Consider the following 27,161-nt stretch of genomic DNA (forward strand, 5'->3'; position numbering starts at 1 on the left):
GTTGTGTTAGCTCTGCTAAAGCCTATAGCATCAGAACAGCAGGGAGCAGCAGCAGCAGCAGCAGCAGCACACATAAATCACTGGCACTCCCATTAACAAATACAGCATCAAATTACAAGTATAAATGGCACAGCTTGCCTTCTTTTTTACAATGTTTTTAACAAGTCTTGTAAATCAAAGGTAGGAACCTCAACGCAGACAGCGTGGGGTTTAATGAACGGGGTCTTGGGGCGGTTGAGGCATGAGCCTATAAAACAAGCCCCCTCCCTGCATATGTGGAGCCATGATTAAAATAATGTGCTGAAATATTCATTGAAATGATTCCCAGAGCCCTGGAGCCACCCGCCTGAAAATTGCATATTTATTCATTATTAATAACATCGAATCAGGGTCGTAAAGAAAAAGAGAAAGAGAAGAAAACAGTTCCAGCATGTGGTAACCATCTTTGTAAATGATTATTCCAACGTTAGTGAGGACCTGGGATAATTTTATTGCTCGCAGCTAATGCAAACCATTAAGCAGCAGACTAGCGTTAGGTTACTAAGTGCTGCTTGTTTCAACTGTGCACTAGCTGGAGATATTTCAAAGCCCTTATGTTTCCTTTGGAGGGAATTGCAGCCAAAAAGTATTTAATTTACCCTTAACAGTGAGGAGTAATACTTAAAAAATATTGGCGATTAAAATAATTGGTGTCCAGTTGAGCGTACGGTTAGATGTGATTACATCAGCCAGGCATGAGGTTCAATTTACTTCATTTTTAGACATATGTTAAGAGAAATGGCTACAATATTTAGTGATAGAAGAGAACCCCCACAGTAAATACAAAACATACATTAGTCGAGCACACCTATTTATGCTATTATCTAAAATGCTTTTGCCTCCATATTATAATTTTTTAACAAAAAACAGCCACCCAAAGCTAAAAAAAACAAACATTGAATTTGTAACTGTGTAACCAAATCCAAGTAGAGATTATTCAGTGCGTGCAGGATACAGTAAGATCTTGGCAGGCAGCAGTCTATTGCATTGTATGGATTCTGCACCCTGCTGCAGTATTGAAGCAGTCTAAACAGATTAAAGTGTTACAGGGGATCACATCACAAAATACTGCCTTCTTGCTCCATGCATATAATATCTACAAATGTCAGAAATCAAGAGGCTCAGGAGACTTAGCTGGGCTCTGACAGCAACAAGAGCTCAGTTTCAGTTAAGTATCAATCAAAATTGAGCGTGTGTGTGTGCACTCGTTGTATGCATAAAGTATCACGAGTCGCTGTATGCAGAGCAAGACTCAGCGCCTTGAGCTTGTCCCCTGTCAATCTCCCTCAAAGCTTAACAGAGGAAAAGAGAGATGTCAGTGGGTTGAAAGGAGAAACCCACGTAAATGATATTGTAAATGCAAGATTACACAGTGTGAAAAATGTAAATCCACTGTAGGCGACTGGGCGATTACTACTGAAGATTATGTCCCCTAATTCTCAGTGCAAATAGACAGCAGATGCCAGTGGGGGATAAATCCGCCACTTTGAAGATTTTCTTATAACAGTATTAACTGCATTTTATTTGGTCAGCTTAAGGACGTTTATTGAAGTACAACTTTGAGCCATTCATTGGTCGCTAACAGATATTAAATGCACAACAAACCAAACCCTATCCTAGTGATTTATGAGTTTGATGCCAACATTTTGATGTGTCTTCCCCTTTGATCTGTCCTGTGCAGATGGTTTAGGTTTGAATGTGGTATTATGCCATTAGGATAGGACCTGTTATATTCTTACTGACTATGTTGTCAGTGCTTGACCGGATTTGGACTGTGCCAAAGTGCTCTGCTGAAAGAACTTCTTCTCAGAGGGTGGTCTGAAACCTGCTCAGGAGGATTGCTCCTGATTAAGATCTGCAGTAGGGAGCCTTTGACGTGCCATAAAAGGGATTTCTGAAGTGGCACCAAACCACCAAACACTACATTTATATATTAAAAAGCATGGTGGGGATAAGAAAGCAAGAAGGGCAAGTTTTTATTAAAATCAGCGTCATTCGTATATTGGACCCTTAACCATATGGTAGAATGGTTCTTGGCACACACATGAACACATTTCAGTCATTTAATAAAATGCAGACGCTAACAATGGAATCTGATCCCTATGTTTATTAAGAACGAAGACAATATATTTCCGTTTAAGGTGATCAAATAAAATTCCCCATTACAATAGAAAGCTGGTTGTGCCTATTGTCTTTGTAACAACAACACATTCTCCATACAATAGCATTCATTATTAAACAGAGATGGCTTTGGACCGCCTTATTTTCCACATCAAATGTGTCTGGCTTCATGACAACCATAAAGAATGGCTGTAAGCCGGCCTCCTAGAAACTGCCAGAATTTATTAGCCTCGTCACCCATCAATCACCTAAATGGATTTCAAACCGCATTTTAAAAGCTAATTTTCCAGCACTGATAACCTACAGGAAACAGGAGCACCATTATTTATGGAAGCTTCAGACTTGCTAAGTGCAGTAAGATAGATGTGTAAGAGGACTATCGTCTATTCTCTTCCCTTTCAAATAGGTATTTAAAGCACACCTTTCCTCAAGGAGACATTGTGGAGGTTTTTGAGGGACCAGATCTAACACCCCGTCTACAGGGAATGTGTTTTGTTAGTGTTAGTGAAAGGAAAGGGAAAGTTGACAGGCGTAATTCAAAATAAGACGGGGAGGAAAATAGAAATAAAAGGATTGATAACAGTTTTATAGAAAACTATAACATCATTCTAGTAGACAGCTGACAAGGGCTCATATTGGATTAGAGGGTGATATATTCGTAGTGCTGCTGTTATAATAGGGCGGCAGAGACCCTATTTAGGTTTCTCATATTTTGTCTGATTTTTGTTTGGAGAACGATATTGGTAGCAGCAGTTGAAGACATAAATAAAATATAAAATGTTTACAGACTTGGATCCTCCCAAACAATTGGGCAATTCTCTTGTAGGATACATTTCCATAAAAAAAGAAATTGTTACCTTTATGTTTAAAACAGAAAGGCTAAATAAAACAAGTACAGGGCCGATTTGCAGGCAGATGAGGATCTCAGGGTTAAAGATTTAATTTTTATTCTATTTATGTGCAGAGGAGATTTGTATGAGGCGGTCAAGAGGAAGGACAGGGACAGGCTGATTCAATAAAACACCATTATATTCCTTTTAAAAGCTTCCAATTGGTGACATGAGTAGGGGGTAATTATAATAAATGCCAGTAATCAGTGAAAATTCTATTCAAAGGCTCAGTGACTGGTTTCTATCACACACACACACACACACACACACACACACACACACACACACACACACACACACACACACACACACACACACACACACACACACACACACACACACACACACACACACACACACACACACACACACACACACACACACACACACACACACACACACACACACACACACACACACGTCAATTTTTTGTGCAACTCAGAGGACAAGTGGTCTTTTCTTTGCTTTTCAGTTGTCCTAATAGGGCCTGTGAGTTTCAGAGGCCATGTGGAATCTGTTTGAAATGCAAGCACTGCTGCATCTTAAAGGAGATGTACACAAATAAAATATAAAATATACATTTTAAATTAAAATAAAGAAAAAATATACTTAATTGGTAACTTACCCAATATGTACCTCCCAAAACAAAATTAGATAGATTATTCTGGCAACAGATTATTTAGAGAAAATATATAGTTTAATCAAATGACATAATGGAAGAGGTCTTTTGATCGAAGACAATAACAAGATATGCTAATCTGTAATGAAAGAGATTCCTTACACTTACACGAAAAAGCCATAAGCCTGCCATCAGACATAGAAAATCAATAAATACATTGAAGACAATGCGCATCCAAAAGTGGTGACTGGCAACCATATGGTGATGAGCATTGCTCATTCCAATGTTTTCAAAGCACCCAATAAAGTTAAAAAAAACACATCAAGCATGATCATGTGTCTGTCGAATGCCAAGTGAAGTGACTGTATGGCCAACATCATGATCAGATTACCACCGAGGGCTGCAAATGGTACAAGATACTTTCATCTCTTTAGTTTCGCCATTTCTATCACTGCACTCAACACTGTGGCAGACGTGAGGATCCAAGTGCCTTTAGTTATTGGATATGACTTTTCTTTTGTAGATTGAGAGAAGGAGAATAGACACACGGAGGAATGGGTATTGGAGAAAGACGAAAGGGAAACAACACAGCAGAAACAAGATTAACTCCAGGTCATCTGGTGTAATGAAGACAGACGTATGCGACCAGACGAGGGATGAGGAGCCGTACTGTACTGTGCGTGAACCCCCCCCTGGATCGCCAGCTTTGCGGATCCCCATCTTTCATCGGAGAAGGGGCACAGTCAGGCGATGCCCAGCTCAATTTCAACGCCCGATGAAATTGATGATTGTGTGAATGGGCCCCTTTCCAGAGATAATTAGCACAGTGTGCAAGGTTAAGAGTGCCCCACGGGAACAGAGCCTGGTGTAGGTCAAGAACAAATGCAAGTATAGAGAATATCAGATTGCAGGAACAAAGGAGCATCATGTTATACAAAATATCTAATTAAATCAAGAATAAAAACATTATCACTTGCAAGCTGAAGCGGGTCTTTATTGAATCCTCTTTAGTGACTGAAATTAAAATATGGTTTGCAGAGCAATGGTTCGGACCAGAAATAGCCATATACAGTAGGCATCTGTGGAAAAGAAAAGGCTGCATGAAATCCATAGCAAAATATGCCACTTATATATTGATTTTAGAGTGGTATACTATTATAAGTATATTCTTAATAATTGTAATATAATCCATAACAGTGATCGCACATTTTAAAAAAGAGGGAAGGTTATGATATGTATTTTACTTCATTACATGTCAAAAAGTAGTAATATTATAGAGTTATATCTATTTTATTGTCAGACTGATTTTTGTTTATACTACCAGAGACCTTGGCCTTTCTTCCCTGCCCCAGAGGGGCCATCAGACCCCGACCCTCTGAGGACCTCTCAAGGTGCTCCCCCATTGTGCTGGTGGACTTCTATTAGAATTGATAACCCTTCCAGGCGAGACCAAAACGTCTTTGCGCATCGTGAGTAAAAAGGTTCATTCCATCACAAAGTTATTATCCACAGGCAGATTGTTACCATTCATCAAGTGTGAGAGATGAAACTCACTGTTAGTCAAGGGAAACGGCTGTTTCACTGCCTTGCCAGAGATCAATATATGCCGCCATTTTCCTTTCTCTCCTCTGCTACAAAAAAGTAATTATACAGAAGAAATGTTGACAATCAATAGACTAGTCAGGTAAGGTTAAGGTCTTCTGTGGGGGCCGGTGGAGGCTCCTCCGTCGGCTGTCACTGATGCAGCTGATGTGAACATGGACGCCCGCATGGGAACAAAGGGAGGTTTGTCTACTTCGGACCCTTTTACATTTCTGTTAGGGTGGCTGTGTCGAGACAATTAGTACAGAGGAGTGCAGGCGCATGCATGTTAGGGAATGACACAAGAGGTAGTGACTATTTAAGTGTCAGTGATATGTAGGTGTGCCTGGGTGTCTGTTAAAGCCTGCATCACATGCAATGATCAATAAAAATACATTGTCTGTGCACAGTATTAAAATGCTTCTTTTTTTTTTAAAGAAATACAACTAAGAGTTACGCGGCAAATATACCTGTCTGAGATTGAGAAGTGTTTATATTTGTTATTGTTCTTTGGGTCACACATTTGAGATGTGTGTAAAATAAACAGTGGCTGCATTATTGACTCTTCAGCAATGTAAAATAACTGTGGAACGAGGGTGACTCTATAGTATTGTCATGGTTAGCTGGTCCTGTGCTGCAAAAGTGGTGGACATTATTCTTCAATGAATTCATCAGCGTCGACTTGACATCTACTTTCACTTCAGACGAGCCTGAACTTTATAATCCACTGGCAGGGTTCAGAGGTCAACAGCAGAGGGGACCAGAGGCCAGGGAAAATCACTCTCTCCCTGGAAAAAACTCTGACATCCAATTTTCAACTTGATTTATCAGTGTAAAGCTAAAATTGATAGTGTGTCATTACTGGGCAGAGAGCTGTCTGGCAGAGATGTATCAAAGCCTCCTCATTTTGATTTAGCGCGCCGGATCAATACAACCCTATACTGTTTCAATTTGAGGGGTATTGATTTTCCTATGCCGACTCTATACAGGGGGACATTCATCATCAGGCAAGCATAGAGTATGATCTAACAGGGCACCATAGGGGCTGATCTGCTTATTCTTCACTCAGATCTCATGACTGCAGAGCAGCTGTTTTCAGAATATTTCCTTGTCGTAGGTTGTTGTCGTACGTGCTGGAAAACAATAGCTTACACTGTTTGGCACAAAGAGAATAACAGCTCGAATGGAGTGGCCTTCAGAGATGCAGATAATGTGCTCTGTAATTCAGACAATAACGGATTCATCTAATGGCAGGCCAGGCGGTTTTATCAATCTAAGAAGCATCCTTGAAAAACAAGCTGGTAAAAAATACAGAAATAGCTTATACCAGTTTATGTCCCCTGTGTCTGAGAATGATTTTGTTTATAATATATTCTAGACAAATAATAAATATCCCTTGGCAAGTCTCCAGGCAGAATTTAGGAGTAAAGGCAAAGCAATTTCTGAGCACGAGGGTGAAAACAAACATTAACAACTAAAGTCCCCCTCTCTCCCCTTCTCACAGACATAACAGACAGCCACCTCAAAATGCTTGGGGGCTTTATATCTTACAAGAGCAGCATAAATGGGAAAGTTAATGTAGCATTGAATAAGACTAAGCTGCTGAACTGCAACACTGCCTTGAGCTTGTGAGCATATTGCATCATTTTTCTTCACCAGCAGGTTACCATTAAATTTGAATTTTGTTGGAAGCTTTGCGGTATCATTTACAATGCACCCACGCTCAATAACCTTTTGTTTCAATGCAAATGCTATGCCTCTGAGAGGGGCTCCATCCATATTTGAACAAGAGCCCAGAATTCAATCCAATAGATTTTGTTAAGGGTACTTCAGTTTTATTAAAGTAAGCTTGAATACTGTAGCCTTCTCAGTCACAGCCACTTTTTTTTCTTTTTACATTTGACAGTATTTATAATACAAAATACAATTTTTGTTAACGTCCAGCTTCTCTTTAGTTGGAAGAAATTAATAGCAGGGCCTCATGAAATGTAATAAAACTGAAACTGCCAATATATTTCACGGTGCATAATCTTGCATCAATCCTAAATAAATACAAAAATAAACCAAGTGAAGCTGCGTACGACATCTGTTTTTTTTGGAAGAAAACTCTTTGAACTATACGGCAAGTCAAAGACATAAAATAAAGCAGTAAAAAGTAATTATGCCAGCTAGAATATGTTTTACTGACAACGATAAACATGGCTTACAATATGAAACAAACACAATTTCAGCAAACATGTTTGAACATCTGCATTGTATTTTCAAAAAGTAATAACAAGTCCTGAGCTTCTGTTTCAGAAAAGAGGCAAAATTTGTTTTGGCAAATCATCAGTGGTGCATTGTGCGAGAGCGGCAGACTTTAAGTCTTCCAAGCGCCTGGACTCGCAGCATAATTTAGTATTTGGATTGTGTTAACATTTTGTGTCTGACCTGCATTCAGTGAGGGTCATTTTAATACAGAATGAGAAATGTCACGTGTGCATGAAGCAACTGAAGTTCCCTTTTCAGGCTTCATAACAACTGTTTATGCTGTTAACAAAATAGGAATGTTCATATTCTCAGCACTTAGCTCGGAACAAAACACATACTGTAGGCTGTAACACCTCTGTTTGTCTAATATAACCAGCTCTTGATCCTGCCCCTCCACTGTATCTGTGGGACCATATGGAGGCAGGTGAGAGGTGGGAGGCAGAGCAGGAGAGCCCCGCGGTTATTTTAACAGGGCCCATGGGGAAGTCTGCAACTACCACCAGGTGCTTGGCTGTGTTACTGAGAGGGTCAATGAATGCCTGGACAACACTGCAGAAACACCCCAACCCCCTTCTGCTATCCCTGTCTGTAGGAAGACTGGCCAATCAGCTGTCCCCAGGGGATTAAGCCAGTCCACACTGTAATTGCGTTTGCTGACCCGATCGCTGACCCTATCGGATCCTGGGAAAATGACATTAACTGGTGGTCCAATCCCTTCACTGCAGAGTTTTGTGAACTGTAACTTTGGTCCTCTATGTTGGACCTACCATGGAGCGGCTATGGTTCATGTTAGAGACTTAGCGTGGCCCATGTTGGTCTGGAGGTGAACTTGTACTCATGTGAGGGCTTACCTCTGGGCCAGGGTCCCCCAGGCACTGTGCTTGTTGGTGAGGATGTTGACGATTTTCTGCTTTAACTGGTTGGCCGTCACATGGTCTCTGTGTTTAGCAGCACTGATCAGGTGATCGCACATCTTCTCTTCTTCTTTTCTGTCAGCAGCATATTGGGCGCAGTTGGACTAATTTAAAAAGAGAAAAGGAAAGGGAAAACAATAGTGTGAACATTGTATATTAATGGCTTTCTGTACAGTTTACATTGCTTAAGCCTGACATTGAACTAATAGAATTTGAGAATGTTTTACTTGAATAAAGCCAGAATAATGTATACCCTCTAATGGAGCATTTGTCACACTGAGGAATGTTATGGCTTCATTCAACACACTTGAGTGCATTAAGATATTAGTGGATAGCTGAGAGATATATTTCTGCTCCCTTGGAGGAGTGTAGTAAATCATGGCGAGTGCTTGAAGGCAGTCCATTCCCTAACTGCGGACAGATGAGGCTCCCTGCTAGGTAGCTGTGGATGGGGCTATTAGAAGAGAAAGGAAAATACTCTAATAGATCCACAAAGAATATAGTCTGTCAAGTGTAACAAATCTACACTGCCATTATATAAAAGGGATATCTTTTGTCCTCTGGAACAAAATGTACCACCAGGATACATTGATATCTGTAGCCGTTGCAAATATGAAATAAAAACAGCCCAAATAATATTTCATATACAAGCATCAGAGTGATAAAGTGAAAATAATTATTATCTTAAAAATGAATTGGCCACACTATGAGAAATGGTGACATTGTTTTAAATTCAATTTCCAGAAGTCAGTACGAGTGTGCTAAAAGTAATGGTGAGGAGCACATCTGACTGACCTATCTCGGCTGCTAAAACAAGATTGTCTCACTATGCCACCCTGGGGGAACTCTTGCTAATATTCAAAATCTAATTTGCTAACAGAAGCTGGAAGTTAATTGAATTTCCTGTTTCAAATTTGAATTCTGTCAGATATTATACTTCAACATATTCTTCATACGGAAGATAACTCAATCTGTGCTTGTCACCTCGCATCACCACGTGATGCTGTGACAAATATCAAACGTTATTTATAATTTTAGGGCATATGACGCCTCGCCCTGACACCAACCTAATTGTAAAAATGTCTTATCTGCGTCCTGAATCTTCAATCTTGGAGAGTGGGTAATAAAGTAACATCAGACCTCGATGAAAAGTGTAGGCTGTCTGGAGTTGGCAGACAGAACGGATGAGGCCAGGTACACTTCCCCCTTCTCCTGACATTGCATATCTAGCCGTCTCTTCCAGTTTATCTAGCAGGTCAAGGATCCTCAAGAACTGTAAATCAAGCCGCAGTTTGAGGATGGCTGCTTTTCCCAGATAAGAAACTCATCACTCCTCACATGTTCAAGCTGCTAACAGAGGAGGTGGAGTGTGTGTGTGTGTGTGTGTGTGTGTGTGTGTGTGTGTGTGTGTGTGTGTGTGTGTGTGTGTGTGTGTGTGTGTGTGTGTGTGTGTTTGTGTGTGTGTGTGTGTGTGTGTGTGTGTGTGTGTGTGTGTGTGTGTGTGTGTGTGTGTGTGTGTGTGTGTGTGTGTGTGTGTGTCTACAATGTTTTACAATAACCAAACAAACTATTTAATTTTAATACAGCAATATGTGTTTTGATATTAATCTCTGTGGCATTAATAGGCTTAATGTGCTAATTTGCTGACAGGCTTGCACTGATGTAAATGATATTCAAGGGCCATGTTTTTCTTATCCATTTGAGGAGAATAAAACCTAAATAATTATTACTGCAAGAAGATTATTATTCAGACAGCATTTAAATCTTGATTGCAGGAGTTGTTTGATGTGGGTGGGGTCAGCACAGACTCAGCTGGCTATATACTGAGTTGGAAGGCAAATGTAAAAAAGTCCTAAATTAATATTGCCTGTATTTCCCTTTGCTATCAGTAATTAAATAATTGTATCGGAATTGTTAGGGTGAGAAATGAAACCTCAGGAGGACACAGAGGGACACAATTACTGAAAAAATTGAACCCTAGAAATGTTTTATACTAAATAGGATTTGTTAGAGTACATTAGAGGATAGACAAAACATTCAGTTTCGACAGAGCATAATGCAATTGGGAGTTTGAGAACCAGTCACTGTTGATTATTCTCTCTTTTGTACATTACTCCCCATTTAACTTCAGATGTAAGAAAGCATGGCACAGCTTATACCTCGAAATCTGCATGTTTGTGGACGTCCTCTGCTCGCTGACGGTTCAGGATGAACTCGGCCTCGTTGGCAACCCGCACTATGTGGTCCTTCATGGCATGGCACAGCAACCTTTAGAGTTACAGATACAGTTAAATGGAGCATTATATTGTATACACATAATATTAACATTATCTAGGAAATATCATTGGCTAAAATCCTTTGTTATTGGATGTCCCCCTAGGAGGAAGTAGAGTTAAGGCGAATATAGCTTTTCATGGCGCAACATTCTGCTTGTTGAAAGAGCAGACTAGCAAACAGCATCATTTGTCTGTGTTATGTTGCAAGGCTGCAGGTCAGTGACAGATCCCTCTGTAGCATTAGGGAGGGAATGGAGCGTCATTAGAGCATGAAGCCAGTCTGGCACACTACTGATTGACTGAGCATCTTTTCCCACTGACCAGACCATCAACCCAGTGCCCACAATGCCGAGGAGACTGGGCGTGAACAACTTCTCAGGAGGCTCTGTGGTCTCCACCCACATTCACATTAAATTCCAGTTTCTTTAATAATTGAGAACACCCTGGCTACTGTGTTTAGATTACATGCCATTTTGCACACCATTAGGCTACCTCTGTTTTAATTAAAACAGCCCCTGTTCCTCTCCAGTGCTTGATACAGATTGTAATTTCCCTCCCGTCCCAATGAGAGGCAGTAATCCCGAGGCTGCATTCATCAGCTGCTATTGCCTCTTTAACTGTTGACAAGCACTCATTAATAGACAGACGTTCACTGTTCAAAGACAGGAGGCTTTCAACGCCGAGCTTTGTTTTGAAACCGAGAATAGATAAGAAACAAAGTTGACGATTGATATATGGAGACGGGAAAAATATATGCACTCTCTTTATCGCACTTTTGTGTTGATATTTCATACCACAAGCAAATACAGGTAATCAGACTTGGAATCAATGGGACAAATATAGGTTTTGTTTTTCAGAGGTCACCTAAAATCATTGACCATCCAAGTTAAAACCTCCTGAGAATGTGTTTTGTGGTTATGTGATGTGAATGAAACACTAGTCATTGGTCAAGTCATGTGCTCCCTGTAGCTTTGGCTTTTTAAACTTGGGCTGTGTGCAGAAAATAATACTGGTGGTTTATGTAAATACTATTTCAACATGGCAACCTGGGGCAGTTCTCTCACATGGATGCTGGGTTGCAGCTACAGTAATGCAAAAGAGGTGAGTGGTAATACAGAGTAAAGTGATCTCTTTAGTAATATCATGGCACACTCAACATGTTTAAAGTGGTTTTCCTTTCAAACAGCTGCTCAATAAATCAAAGGACCAGCACACAGCTACCTGCTGTATGTGCAACAACACACACAACATTGTCTTTGTCAGCCACGCCTTGTAAAGAAAACAGATTAACCAGATCAGCTCCGTCTGGATCTGTCTAGTTAAGCAGAGCAGGTGTGCAGGGACTTGGAGTACCACAGGGAAAGTATGTATCTGTCAGCAGCACCCTGGACAGCGCCGTGTGGCCCTACAGACTGAAGCCCTTTGTTCCGGGGCCAGCAGGGGACACAGAGGAGCCGGGCTGGGCTGCAGCAAGAGCCCGGGCACAGAGGAGGCCGAGCCAGATGGGTCAGCAGATGGGAGAGGAGGCTGAGCTGCCCCTGATCTGCTCTTTGGAAAACTCTGAGTCTTGCCACACCCCGAGACGAGAGGGAGGGAGGCAGAAAGAGGGACACAGACATCGGGACGTACAGTATAACAGGAGGGACGGAGATAAGAAGAAGGCAGAACATAAGAGAGGGTGACTGCACTCTAGTGTTGATATGTTTACTTCATCCAGTCACCCCAATACAGAGCAGACACCAAGGGGTTTAGAGCTGAAGTAATCTGGAAGCTTTTTACGGCCACCGGGGGAAATTAATATTATTTAAAAGCACATAACAGAAGGAGGAATAAATGATAAATGTTTGGCTGATGTTATGTATAACAGTGAATGGATACATTACCTTCCTTCGTTGATTAGCTCAATGAAAGCCAGGCCAGCATTCTTCTGAATGGAGTTCTGCCATTCCTGAAATAAAACAGTATGCGATGAGTTACTCACAGATTATATTCTGGGCTGCAATTGGTTTTTGAAAAGTTACATGTATACTTACATCCTTATAATATTAGATATTATATATGGGTTTACATTACATGGCATTAAATGTGGGTTTAGAGGAAATCATGTCAGTATTGCTATTTTTCAGGCTAAAAGCTAACAAAGTAATGAAAAAAAACCACTCTTAAAGAGCTTCAGTTAAAACAAGTATCAAAATACACCTATAAATCTATATGCAACAAGATCTTTTATAAATGCACAACAACAATCGCATTCATCCAAATTGCACATTTTAACTGTAATCTAGGTTACGTTTCATAGTTTGTTATTGAAGTAAATAAAGCATTCAGCTAATGTATCCTCTGAGGACAGAATCCTGGCTATAAAAAGCTGAAATCCTGCACAGCCGGTGCAACCATCCTTTCTTTCTCTTTGAAAAGATCTGTAAACACAGGAGAGATGTAATTGTGGGATGAAACTGTATCCTCTCGCTTAAATACAGCCATTTCCTCTGTCCCTTACAGTGACAGATTACCGAGCAGGCCCACTGAGCCCTTCAGTGTGCGACTGGAAGGGATCCGAGCACAGGGCCAGAGTGCCAGTGCTTGCTGTCTCAAAACATGCTCTGGAAATGATTAAAAAGCAGTTTGAGAGCACGCCTTTCACTGTGGGAAATCCATCTCTCCTGTATCCTCACTGAGGTGCAAATGGAAGAGAAAACAGAGAAAGCCCAGTTCAAAAGAGGCGGGAAAACGAGAGGAATTAAGGAAAGTGCTTTTCAGTCCCAGGGGCTTCTAATGTTTTTGCATTTTCCATATAAAGGAAGGCTGTGCAGTAATACATATTGTCACTCCAACAATAACAATATATTTAGGTATATTCTGGTTGTAGATGCAACACAGCGATATACATATTACGTTTTCCATGTCAATGTGTGGACAAGGTAAGCCACATTTGTTGTGTATACCAAAATAACTGACATTGACATTATTATGTATGTGCATGTGTTTTTGTACACAGTTGTCGTGCCTGACAGATACCGCTTCACGCAGGAGAACAGTGTGACCCTACGATGCGTTAAGTCAGAGAGATGGTGCTGACAAACTGCTGAGCATCTGGTCTCCAAATGTTCCCTGTGACCCCCTTCCTCTTCTACAGTATCTGCCTGGAATAAGCTGTTCTTGATTTGGACAGGGATCATGTACAGTCTTCTGAGGTTCCATTTGCACCGTGCTCACGTGACAAAAATAAATACAGAAATCACAGCAGATGGGACACTTGGGTGTTGCCAGGGAAATGGCAGCAGGTCAGTGTAGGTACGCCTATAGCATGAACTCGTCACATTTGGTATCTTGTCTGAGCTATGCTTGTTGACAGCTGAGATAGCACTTCAGAGGCTCTCTTTTGTCTTGTCTTTTTATTTGAAATGGGGAACAGTGCTCCCAGAGGAGGCTGCCTCTGATTGCAGAGATTCCTCTGCTCTCGATTAGAAGACAATTAGTCAAGACGTGCACCTTTATAAAAAATAAACCTCATCCTTGATGTAAATGTAGACCATGACGACAGTGCGGCACCTCTGGCTTTAGGTATGTGGTGTAGGGGCTTAGATATTTTTGAAGTGACTTACAAATCTGCATTGAGACAATAAACAAAAAATATCTTGACCTGTACAGTACAGTACATAGTAAATACCATTTCCAGTAGGTCAACAAGGTCCAGACTATTGTATTTAATTCAAAAGTCATGATCAACTTGCTTATCTGATGCTGTTTATTGATTGTGTTGTGTGTGCGGGTGTGAAATAAATGATCTTATATCTTCTTTTTACACACATTGGCGGTGGAGACAAGTGAGGAGACACAGAGAAAGGGACAGGCGGGGGAATACATAGGGTGGCAGAGATGGTGATGATTAGATTACAATGGTGTCTGTACTGTGAATTTCACTTTACTTCAGCACTTTAATTAGAAAGTGTAAACATTAATTTTCAGATGTTTCATGATCATTTTACCCTCTGCTGTATTTCCAGATTATATGTCATTCAGTTCAATGTTTAACCTGATGATTGGCCTTGCTTGACAGATCCCAGAAAACAGACAACTGACGTGATTTAAGCTATGGACACTTTTGTTTTGTAAACATCTGAAATTGCAAATATTTAAATCAGGTAAATAACTAAGAAGCTAACAATTCCATACCCAAAAATCCAGCAGGCATGGCTAATGTTTACATTATTATAGTCATGTTTTCAGGCGGCCTGCCAAAGGAGAGTCCAATAGTCACTCAGTTTTTACCCCAGGTGTAGATTCCTCTACTCTATACTTCGAATACAAATCTTCTCACAACCTGCTAACACTGTGTTAGCTACAGGAAAGGCAGATATGTTTGCTGAACAGCTGCCTGCTACTACTGGAAAAATGTTAATGAGAGTGAGGGAAATAAATAGATTGATGTATTTGTATGTAAACAACAATTTAATTCACTAATAGCTGCTAATAAACGTGTGCATTCTTTGACCCAATATGCGAAAGTGGGAAATGTTGGACATTCATCAATAACATGGAGCAATGGTACCAATGGTTACCAACTGGAGCAATAGTTCTTCCATCTTTGCATTAACACTAGATGAGTTTTCTGGCCCTGATAAGACTTTCTCTCCTCCCACTTTCCTCCTGCTGAAACAGAGCAGGGCACTATGTATTTGTGGTGTTTCAATCCAACCTTTCAGTGTGTGGGAGCTTTATCTTTTATCTGCTCTGCTTTGCTCTGGTATACTCTCCACATCTGGAGACCTTCCATCACTAAATCTCTGTGGCTCCACTCTAGATCCCCCCAGTATGTTTAAGCTGTTACAAGAAACAGAGCTGCTTGACCTTTTCCTTCAGCTGCCCAGGCTGAGGAGAGACACACCGTGTCTGCAGCCGCGGCCAGCCACACTATGATTGCTGTGATAAGTATGAATAAATAAGAAAAGGCAGATCATTAGCACTAATTCATTCATTAAACTGACAGGTAACAAAACAGAGAGGGACTAAAGGTCAGCTAAGTGCCCTCCTTGCTGTCTGAAAACATTAATGTTGAAATATGTGAGGGATATGTTGAAGTTGTCATTTTATAGTGATGAGTCAAAGCTCACCATGCACTTTAGATGCACTTTTTAATACGGCAGACACTAATTATGAGCACATTTTAATGTAATTATCAGTCACAACAAATATTGTATTTGCTCAGGGTAAAAGAGCTTTGCATATCTCAGCTGTGTTACCTGCAATAAGTAGAAGACACTGACATTAATCATCATCACAGTGAGATGTTTGGATCACATTAGCTGGCAACACAACTGGATTCAGTACCGATGGTGCAGGGTTAGGATACACAGTAATGGCTCCTCTCTATCTGAAAGGTTGTAGAGGGACACCAAGCACTATGGTCCAGTTTCAAGTCCTCACTGTCTGATCGATATCTCCGCCTGGGTTTCATCCCTAGAGCCCCTAATAGCAGGAACCTCTGGAGCCGCAGTAATGCTATCTGTGTAAAGGGGGGTGGGGGGATGGACTCAGACCTTTAACAGCATGCTGACGCTCTCATCTGCAATAAATCCTAGAGCTGGAAAAAGCCACTTCCCACAGATACTCTACAGACAGTGAATAAGGGAGCTCGTCAAAATCCTTCAAAAGAGCAACAATAACTCAATGCTGGCTGCTACATTTATGTACCTTTTTTTTTGTTGGAGGAAAGCCCCTGAATGATGGCCTCCATATAACAGAGGCTGAGCTCCCTGCTGAGGAGGGCTTTGGACTGCGGATACCACAGAGCGCCTATAGTGGCGATCAACCTCCTCGAGGCTCTGGCCCTGCAGTCTGGATCCACAAAGAGGCACCAAGTAATGGCTTCCTTATGGGCCCCCGACGCAAGACTGATGGGCTGACAGAAGGTATGTTAAATATCTCTTGCTCTAACTGCTACATTGAGGCTTTGACCTTCTCTAAAACAAGGGCTTAACAAGAGCTTCAGAGGGTCAGCTCGGAGGTGATCAGTCACTAGCCGCGCTGCATGAGGTGGGACTCAGTCAAAGCTCTGGGGTGTGGTGAGAAACTGTATTCTCAGAGAGATGTTTATGTCTCTATTTGTCTATGTTTAGGTTACTATGAGTTTTAAAATATGCTTAAGGAAGATTTACAAAAGTAAATACACTTATAAGCCAAGCTTGAACAGAAATTAAATAAAGTGTTCTCTGATAAAAGACAGTATCCTAAGCATTTAACAAAGCACAAACCATAGACTTATTTAACAATATACACTTGTGATTAGACTAAGCCTATTTCTTGTGTGTATATTTTGATGAGATAAAAGTCCTCACAGTTTAAGTCCATTCGCAAACTTTAAAGCAGCCCCCTAACAGATCTGTACAGTGTTGTCGTAGTGTTGACACAAATGTGAGAGAAAAAGAGAAAGACAGGCTGGGAAAAAGGATTGAGAAGGAGAAAAAAAAAACACCTCACCTGAGAACAAAGCAGCATGACGAGCTCCACCACTGAGGTGCTTGACTTCATACACACCAGACCTGTGGAGACAAAGCAGATGAACCGAATTAATAACTATAAAGGTTTTTACAGAAGGATTTTAAAACAGAGAATATCTATGATACTGAAATATTACTGAAATAAATATTCAGATTTAAATTTCCATGACATAAAACTCAGAGAAATAAATGTTGTTTTTGGCAAAAGGAAAATTACAGGCAGTGGCAAGTTAATTTGTAAGCCCCTTAAATTGAGCTTCAAATATCCCCATTTCAAGATTCCAAAGAAAATAATAATTAGCATGAACAGATGTACACATGTGAGAAGCTCCCCCCCCCCCCCCCCCCCAACCTTCTACCCTCACACATACACACACGCTCACAGGAGTGAACAAAGACATTCACAGCTTCTTCCCTCATCTCCATTCTGTAGAGGGTGAGCCGCAGAAGCAGACAACTCTCTAATGAAACAAGGGCAGGTGTGAAAAGCTCATTTGCAGAAACAATGGCTGCCACTGGTCTCGAATTCTGCACCTCCAGATCCTTCTGTTTCACTTGGCGAGAACCATTAAAGGTGCAGTCATTAATGAAGGAAAGAATGCAACCCTGTAGGACTCATTATAAGCTGGCAGGAGCAGAACTCCGAGCCATACAGACGCCATTGTTTCAGGGTGTTGATCAGAAGAGAGAAGAAACATAATGTTAATCTAAAATGTCAGTTTACGTATATGTGTATGACGGTGCAGGTCAAAGAGAGTCATTTTTCTTTTTCGTTAATTGTTTCAATTTTTGACCCTTCTGAAAAAGTTATAAACCAAAGATTTATACATTCTTTTAAAGAAATTATAGTATGCATTATTGGTTGTGATAACAATGACTACATTCTCAGGGAGTGACATTAAATTATTACGCCTCTCAGAGTGGGAAACAGACCCCACACTGAATTAATTAACTGAACTGAACCCTGTTTTATCTGCACTGTGAATAAAATGTTAAAACTATCCAAAAAAAACTTAATTCAATAATATACACTCTAGACAAATGTGCAGCCCCACCACTAAACTCCAAAAGACTTGAATCTGAAATTGGTTGACAGGCCTTTTAAAAAGAGAAAATAACACAAATATTTAAGCTGATGTCATAAGATATAAACATTAAATGTATGTAGTAGTGCTTGTGTAAATGCTGTACTATATTATAAAGAATGCTAAATATTCAGAAAACTGGATAGATGGATGTTTTTCTCACCAATTTCACATCCGTCTCTATTCATGAGCAGAGAGTGTCCGAAGCAGCGTATTGTAAATACTCTGAGAGGATGTGACCCTTCTCTTGTACACAGAGTGCCACTGCTGACCTCTTGTTATAGCAGTGACATGCTGAGCCATAAGTCAGCCGCTCTGACACAGGAGTCAGGTGACCAACTGACCCCGGCCTTGTGCTGGTAGACAAACTAAATGCAATCTATTTAAACACGGGCTGCCAGTCCTTTCCTGTAAACAGGGCAGGGTTAAGGCACGGGTGAATGTGGCATTGTGGGGCAATGTGCCGGCAGGCTGGGCCACTCAGGGGACAGCAAGAAGCAGGCGGCAGGCATCACAACAGCAGCAGTGTTCACACACAGGCCTCAGCCACCAACTCCAAGTGTAAAGCTCAGGGTGCACTCAACATAATTGCTGCAGTGACCACGTCTGCAGGGGGGTAGAAGGAATAGGGTGAGGCAAAGGGGCACAAGGGGCACAGGGGGCTTGACCCCGAGCAATCTAAGGAGTGATGGATGACTGGTAATTACTGGTAAATGGAGCGCCTTTGCACTACAGCTCAGTATTTCAACTGTGAGCCTGGGAAGGGACAGGAAGAAAAGGAGAAAGAGGGGGAACAGCTCAAGCAGTTTGGACAAACACACTACAGCTGGGACAAAACCAGAGAGGCTCGATGATATAAATATTTAAAGTCCATGTGGTAAATCTGTGCATTTGTTTTGATAAACCCGCTCTAATTCGTGTCAGGGTGCACTTTGAACAGTCCCAAGCAGGGTAACACACATCTGGTGAGGAGCACTGAGGCCCGAGCTGTCCATCTACGACCTTGTTTGTGGGGTTACACTCAGCTCAGCTCTGGTTTGTCAGCTTGGTCAGTCCACTGACAGACTTTGAGTGAAAGGGTAACAGACATATTCACACTTGTCAAGGCTATGCTACCTGATTTTGTATTCCTTTCCCCTGACTGTGAGTGAGGAGCCTTGGCCACATGCCCTGGCATACATGGCTATTTACATACCTATATATATATACTATACACACAGTATGTGAAAGGCGTATACAAGATGTATGGAGGAAACTGCCTGTTTGCTGAAATGGAAACACTTAAAAATACTGAACACAAACAAACTGTAATATTTTGAATGTTGGTAATGGCATTAGTCAAGAACTTTTTTTGATACAGAATAGAAAAAAAAACAAGACTCTGCTGATGATTAACCATTCCCAAGTAGATTACTTGAAAAACTTGAAATAAATACCACTTACAAATCCTGATTTAGAAAGACAAATAATCTTGAAATTTCAGATATAACGTTTTTCGTTTTTAAATAAGCCACATCAAAACAATATATTATATTTAAAATTGTGAGTAAAAAAATGAATGCAAGCAGCAATCAAATACATTTGCAGGGTAGCTTGCTGTTTACATACTGCAAACCTACCAATAGATTATGCTTAGGAAAGCGGACACGAGTCAACTTCTTTCTGGATCCTGCAGTAATAAAGTCACCAGAATGCATTCTTCCAGCCTGCTGTCATCCTCTGAACTAATATTGGTTCAGCTAACTCTTAGAAGACTTTGGCAGTAAGAAAACTCTGAGATATCATTTCAATTTGTCAAGTCAAGAGACTGGAGGCCACACACACATATTCCACATAGGACACCCACAGACAAATGTCTACAGAAACAGTCTCAAGCACTTGTGCCGTGTATGTGTGTGTGTGTGTGTGTGTGTGTGTGTGTGTGTGTGTGTGTGTGTGTGTTAGTGTGTGTGTGTGTGTGTGTGTGTGTGTGTGTGTGTGTGTGTGTGTGTGTGTGTCTGTGTGTGTGTGTGTGTGTGTGTGTGTGTGTGTGTGTGTGTGTGTGTGTGTGTGTGTGTGTGTGTGTGTGTGTGTGTGTGTGTGTGTGTGTGTGTGTGTGTGTGTGTGTGTTCTTGTATTAAAGCCAAAATAAGCTCTGGGAATAGACTGGCAGAGCGCACACATGCAGGCAGAGTCCCTGAGGTTAGAGAGAGTGCCAACCTGGGAGCCTTCACACAACCACCAGGAAATAAGAGTAGAGTGCAGCAGGAGCATCTCACACTCCTGTACACAATGTGCACAACCAAGCCAGTCAGACCAGTGCAGATATGCAATGTGACCGATGTAACTCTGTTTAAATTAAAATCATGAGGATTTAATGGAAAAGATGATAGTCATAAAGGCAGTACTTTATCCCTTTAACATCAACAAACCTTTACTGCCTTACCTTTAAGACTAATACAAATGTTACAGGATCCATGTTAGCCTTACTTAATTTCACTTTCCATGTCATTGGATTTGGCCCGGACTGTGTGGAAAACTCTGCTGGATTCTTTCATGCAAAAAATGAAAAAAAGGGTCAATTTACTTCCAATGTAAATACTGGTAAAGATTTTAGATTTTCCTAAAATGGCAAACCGCAGACAAATATCACTTCCCTTGAGTTCATTTCAAAAAGACAAAAATCCACCAAGCAGCAGGGTAACCTTGAGAAGCTTAAAATATCAGTGGCATGAGGCAAAGGCCACCAATTAGTCCAACATTCATTTCAACGTGACATCTGTCGTGACTGTGAAACAAGGATGTTTAAAAATACCACATCTCGGAATAATCCTGAATATGTGGAGTGAATCACGAAGAAAGCAAAACACACAGCCGTCAGAAGATGAATGAAAGTGAGAGCAGATATAATCACTCTTGGCAGACTCCTAGCTTGTGTGCAAAATAGTGACTTTGCTGTCAACACCTACCACTGCGTATGCATCCATAAATGAGGCAGCCGGTGTACTACAAACAGGGCGAGCAGGGTGGTTGGGGCAGTTTGAAGAAAGAAATGAACTAGACAACATCTGTACCTTCAATGAGCAGCTCCTGCCCATGGCTTCCCAGCAGGGTGCGCGACAGGAAGGGCGCAAAGTCCACGAAGATCTCTCTCAGCAGGGGGGCCACCTTCTCCAAGGCCCTCTCCAGCTTTGTAGTTATGCTGTGAAAAAAAACACATCAAGAAAGAAGTCATGAAAGGGAAATGAGACACCTGAATTAGAGTAGAAATGTAAGGGAAGTAGGATTGTGCCCTTTCATCAAGGGTATGGCAGAAAAAATGCACCCTCAGTGTCAACCAGGTGCACACAGCTAGTACTAGTTAGCATGTAGCCACACTGATAGGGTCTCTGAGTGCAGAGGGTAACTAACACATTTCAGAGGATGCAAACCAAGCTAGGTATCCATGAGATTAAAGCTGCTATCACTGGAGATGAGAGAACATTCGATTGTTGTCAAAGAGGATTTATCAGCCGTTGTTTGCATTCTTTGTTGTGTTATCGTGCCAGGCTTAAACATCGGATATCACAGTTTTTCTGCAGACTGCAGAGGCAAGTTCCTTATCTCCTACACACTCACTACATGCTGCTGTCTGACATTATCCAAGAGCCTCGGAGAAACTGTGAGCTGGAGTCATGCAGCCTTACAACTCACACTGTATACAAGCAGAGATACGACTCAAGCTGCAACATATCTCTGCACTCTTATGTCGCACACACTGATACTAGTCATCAACATGAGGACAGAAAAGGCTTGTTTTTCCAGCTAAGATAGGCAGAGAGCAGCAGGGTAGGGAGAAACAAAAAAAGGAGAGGAAGGATTGGTTTAGTATGGGGGTGTAGAGTGTAATCTGCCTTCCTGCACCCTGGGAAAACAGAGCATGGGGATGACACACTGGCATTCAAAGCAGGTTGAAGTGGGTCTGGCTAACAGAAATGTCCTTGCCTAAGACACTGGCCTGCATCTCTGGAGGCTGCTTGTAATCCTGTCAGGGAGCTAAAGGGTTTGAGCTCGGGAGGGGTCTGTCCCTGGCGCAGTGAACACTGGTCCACTTCACAAAAGGCGCTGAAATAGAAAGAACAATTGCAAATGAAACCACAGGCAGAACTTGCTTCATGTTGTTTTGTGATTTAGCTATTTTTTTACATGAAGAAATTATTCAATACATATGATCAAATCCATATTTATAGTCATATTTATTATTTTCAGTTCATAGTGGAGCAGGCAGTTTAGCCTAGCTGTTTTTCTGCTCATCTCAGATATGAGACTCTGCAGCGAGACAGTCCTATCATTGACTTCACAGTTACGCTAAGTGATGTCGGTTACTGCTGCCATGGCAACTGAAAAGAGAAAGAGAGAGAGTCTGGAGAAAGACCTGGGCGCTCAGCCGTCAGGGGGAGAGCAGGACTAAGGGCGCCTGTCACAAACTATTAGAGCAGATGAGTCAAGGTCACGACAAGATATACACACCGAAATACACAAATATACACAAAGAATTAGGCCTCACTTTACTGCCTGAAGACAAAAACACTTCAACTTTTATTTGTCGTCTGTTTTTCACAATGCAGAGACAAAGAAAATACCTACCTATGTCAAATAAAATGCGTTTGAAAGCTTTTCACCCTCGAATATGTATACGAGTAGATTTGAAAACATTAGGTGCAACATTTTAATAATAATAATAATGTTAGCTAACAGGAAATAGAAGTAGTGCTGAACAGAGAGGGCCCTGCTGTACCTCATGCTTTCTTCTGTGTCTTCAGGCATGGGTGCCACCGTATGCACGGCCGGGAGATTCTTACTGGTGGCTCCGTTCACAAAACTGGAGGAAGAGGAGGAAGAGGGGGCTGCATCCGTGGCTCCTGCAGTAAAGACCAACAGCAGCATTCCATATTAGTATTACCGTTTAATATGTATTATAATTGTTGTATAATAATCTTTACAAATTTAACAGAGGTAACAATCAACTTTTAGGTATCGAAATACATGTAATAATAATACATGTAAAAAATAAAAGTTGAAAGTAAAATCGAGCTTACATAACATCTAACTCTAGGACACAACATTAATCACACATTAAAAGCCAGTCTAAAAAATATTAATTGTTGTCAATGTTTTCAAGTTGGGGAGGTTGGTGCAGTTTCTGATGTGTTTTGGGAGTGAGTTCCAAAGGGAAGGGGCAACGATTAGAGTGAGATACTGTAAATGATGTAGTATTTTATTTTTATAGTACAGCTTTTTTGTCAAATATTTAAAACACATCAGAATATGTTGACTAAAGTTACAATTCAGTCTCACCTCCAGAAGCTGTACATGAACGCCATGTCACACAGACAAAAAAACGGAAGGAAGAAAACCGAATGGCAAGTTATAGGAAAACAGCTGCAGTCTGGCTCAATTGTGGACTTTAGCAGTCAGCGCAAATTTCAACCAAGTTAAACAAATGAAAACTTGGTAAGCATGTCACATCGTGCACCCAATCTGTAACTAAATCTAAGTGCACCTCCGCTGGTTGGCCAGAGCAGTGCCAGCAGCAACATACAGTATGGAACAATTTGTCATACCAAGACGATGCATCAAATTTGTAAGTTAACATTTCCTTCAGTATCAAAGCCAAGTCAGGCTATCTGAGTGTAGTAATGTAAAGGTAAACCCTGAGACACAAGTATAACATCATCATGACTTGTCCTTGTGAGAGGAGAACATCATATCGAGTGAGATCACGGGTCTGGGTGAGGGCCTGTGGCGTTAGCTCAAAGCACATTTTGACTTGGATACATTTCTCACATTCCTGCAGAGGGGCTCAGAGAGAGGAGAGGGAGACTTTTTTTAATGGAGCACATTAAAAAGGTGTTGGAGCTCCTAATGGTTCTTGGTGTTAAGTGGGTCCTTTCAGAGGCCTGGACTACAGGAGCCCTGAGGTGGAACTGGCTAAATGCAGCAGAGCCCAGAGAGAAGCAGCGTGACAGCGGGGGTGGGGGGGACCCTGCAGTCAATCAGACAGGAACACACAGAACACAGGAGAGCCATTCGTACCAATAATATTCCCTGTTACAATCTACTGAGGTGGATTAAAATGGAGTTGTTGTGGTTTGGCTGTATCAGGAGGAAGGCTTGCGGCTGAAGGAGAGCATTTTTTATTTGCCACAGCAGAGCTGCAGCAGACGCTGATAGGAAGGTGAAGAGGGCCCTCTAGTGGTTACAACAGGCCCCTGCGGAGGCATACAGGCTCACATGATCCAGCAGCTTTGTTTCAGTTCTTGGAATGGCATCACAGAAAGAAAGGTCATTATGGTGAACAGTTATAACTGAAATGGCAAAGAGTAGTATAATTTGAAATTAACCACTTTACCAGGGCTACATTTAGTATCTTAAATATAGGAGTATATTCCAGTACCCTTGTGCGTGACCTACCTGTGGTGTTGATCATGCTTTTGGGGGTCGCAGAGGCAGCAGCAAAGATGTTGGGAGTGCTGCCAGCTGTCAGCCCGGCAGAGGTGCTACTACTGCCTCCCCCTGTGTGAACTGCTAGGCTGCCAGGGGAGGTTTTCTTCACAGGCACCACCACACTCCTACAAGAAACACACACACACACACACACACACACACACACACACACACACACACACACACACACACACACACACACACACACACACACACACACACACACACACACACACACACACACACACACACACACACACACACACACACACACACACACAAAGTACCATTCATATGCATGATGGGAGATGTTTAGATTGTTCTGTAGCAGTGTTAACAGCAAGAGAAACATTTATCTAAAGGGTCAGCAGAGTTTTTAGTCAGCAGGTCGGTTCATGTCCTCTGCTTACAAGTATCGTCCCTGTCAAAGTGCTGTTGAGAAAGACAGTAAATCCCTACAGGTGCTAACTGCATAATCCACTTGTAATAAAGTCATAGAACAATGCATCTGATATGTAGCCTTGCTATAATGATAAAAAAGACTGCTGAACTGTGGGTTAACTACACTTTTTCTTCAGGACAGTCGCCAGGAACCGGATGTAAAATAAAATAAGCCAGCTATATAGCTCTCCCTGGCTAAATGACGCACTGCGTGCTAATAGAACCATCCTTCGGGCAACAGAGCGGAAACGGTGGAAACCCAAATACCATGACGACCTCTTAACCTATCAGGCTCTCCTCTCCTCTTTCTCTGCTTCGATCTCTCAGGCAAAAAGCACTTTCTTTCAAGGTAAGATCCAATCTTCCTATTCCAATCCCAAAAAATTATTTTCAAACTTTTCCACCCTGTTGGACGCCCCCCCCCCCCAAAGCCCCTTCCCCCTCCTCCCTTCAAGCGACTTTGTTAACTACTTTGAAAAAAAGGTTGATGATATTCGGTCTTCTTTTTCTGACTCACCTTTACTCACCGCTGGGTCACCAGACCCTCCCTTCACCCACACACTAACCTCCTTCTCCCCTCTCTCTCCAAGAGAGGTTCTTACCCTCATTACCTCTGCCCGTCCTACCACCTGTCCTCTGGACCCTATCCCTTCAAACCTCCTTCAGACTATCGCTCCTGATATTCTACCGTTTCTCACCCATTTCATCAACACTTCTCTAACTTCTGGTCACTTTCCAAACAGTCTCAAGGAGGCAAGAGTAAACCCTCTCCTAAAGAAACCCACTCTCAACCCGTCTGATGTTATAAACTACAGGCCTGTTTCTCTCCTCCCGTTACTGTCTAAAACACTTAAACGCGCTGTCTTTAAACAACTCTCCTGTTATCTCCATCAGAACAACCTTCTGGATCCGCACCAGCCTGGTTTCAAGGCAGGTCACTCAACATAAACTGCCCTCCTTGCTCTCTCTGAGGAACTGCACACGGCTAAAGCAGCCTCCCTCTCCTCTGTCATCATCTTTTTGGACCTGTCTGCTGCATTCAACACGGTGAATCATCAGATCCTCCTTCGCATTCTCCAAAAACTTGGAGTTTCAGGCTCTGCACTTTCCCTCCTCACCTCATACCTCAAAGACCGTACTTACAGGGTAACTTGAAGAGGGTCCGAGTCCGACCCTTGTCAATTAACTACAGGGGTCCCTCAGGGCTCTGTTGTCAGTCCCCTCCTCTTCTCCTTGTACACAAACTCGTTTGGATCAGTCATTAGCCCGCATGGTTTTTCATACCACTGCTACGCTGACGACACCCAATTAATTCTGTCCTTTCCCCGCTCAGAGACCCAGGTCGTCGCACGCATATCTGCTTGTCTAGCAGACATTTCTCAGTGGAAGTCTGCTCATCACCTCAAGCTCAACCTTGACAAGACTGAACTGCTTTTCCTTCCTGGAAAAGATTGTCCCACTCTTGACCTGACAATCAACATCGACACCTCTTTTGTTTCCCCGACTCAGACTGCAAGGAATCTGGGTGTGATCCTAGATGACAAACTGTCCTTCACTGCAAACATCGCTGCTACAACCCGCTGCTGCAGATACACGCTTTACAACATCAGGAGGATACGTCCCCTCCTGACCCAGAAAACAACGCAGGTTCTGGTCCAGGCTCTCGTCATCATCCCTGGCTGGTCTACCTGCATGTGCCATCCGACCTCTGCAGCTCATCCAGAATGGAGCTGCTCGTCTGGTCTTCAACCTTCCAAAATTTTCCCACAGCACGCCGCTGCTCCGCTCACTTCACTGGCTTCCAGTAACTGCTAGAATCCACTTCAAGACACTGGTACTTGCGTGTGCACCTCACTCTGCATCGGCCAAACAGCTCGCTGCACCCGCACTGCGAGGGGGACCCAAGTTCCCATCAGCAAAAACACGTGGGTTTGCTATCCTGGCTCCAAAATGGTGGAATGAGCTCCCCATTGAAATCAG

General features: G+C 42.0%; 1 protein-coding gene across 2 annotated transcripts in view; it reads right to left on the reverse strand.

Annotated features, from left to right (window-relative positions):
• nbeab (neurobeachin b) overlaps nucleotides 1–27,161 on the reverse strand; it is a 196,152-nt gene that overhangs the window by 72,357 nt on the left and 96,634 nt on the right. Inside the window, exons 30-37 of one of the 2 annotated variants that reach the window (XM_079676159.1) lie at nucleotides 24,708–24,865; nucleotides 23,032–23,155; nucleotides 22,239–22,358; nucleotides 21,329–21,456; nucleotides 17,171–17,232; nucleotides 12,574–12,638; nucleotides 10,574–10,682; nucleotides 8,352–8,518 (exon numbers count right to left, since the gene is read on the reverse strand). In XM_079676159.1, coding sequence (XP_079532285.1) covers nucleotides 8,352–8,518; nucleotides 10,574–10,682; nucleotides 12,574–12,638; nucleotides 17,171–17,232; nucleotides 21,329–21,456; nucleotides 22,239–22,358; nucleotides 23,032–23,155; nucleotides 24,708–24,865 — 933 coding nt within the window. The remainder of the gene's footprint in view (nucleotides 1–8,351; nucleotides 8,519–10,573; nucleotides 10,683–12,573; nucleotides 12,639–17,170; nucleotides 17,233–21,328; nucleotides 21,457–22,238; nucleotides 22,359–23,031; nucleotides 23,156–24,707; nucleotides 24,866–27,161) is intronic. The other variant, XM_079676160.1, reaches the window with a different exon arrangement.

Source organism: Notothenia rossii (genome assembly GCF_949606895.1).
Source record: "Notothenia rossii genome assembly, chromosome: 4".
In the NCBI taxonomy this organism is placed as follows: Eukaryota; Metazoa; Chordata; class Actinopteri; order Perciformes; family Nototheniidae; genus Notothenia; species Notothenia rossii.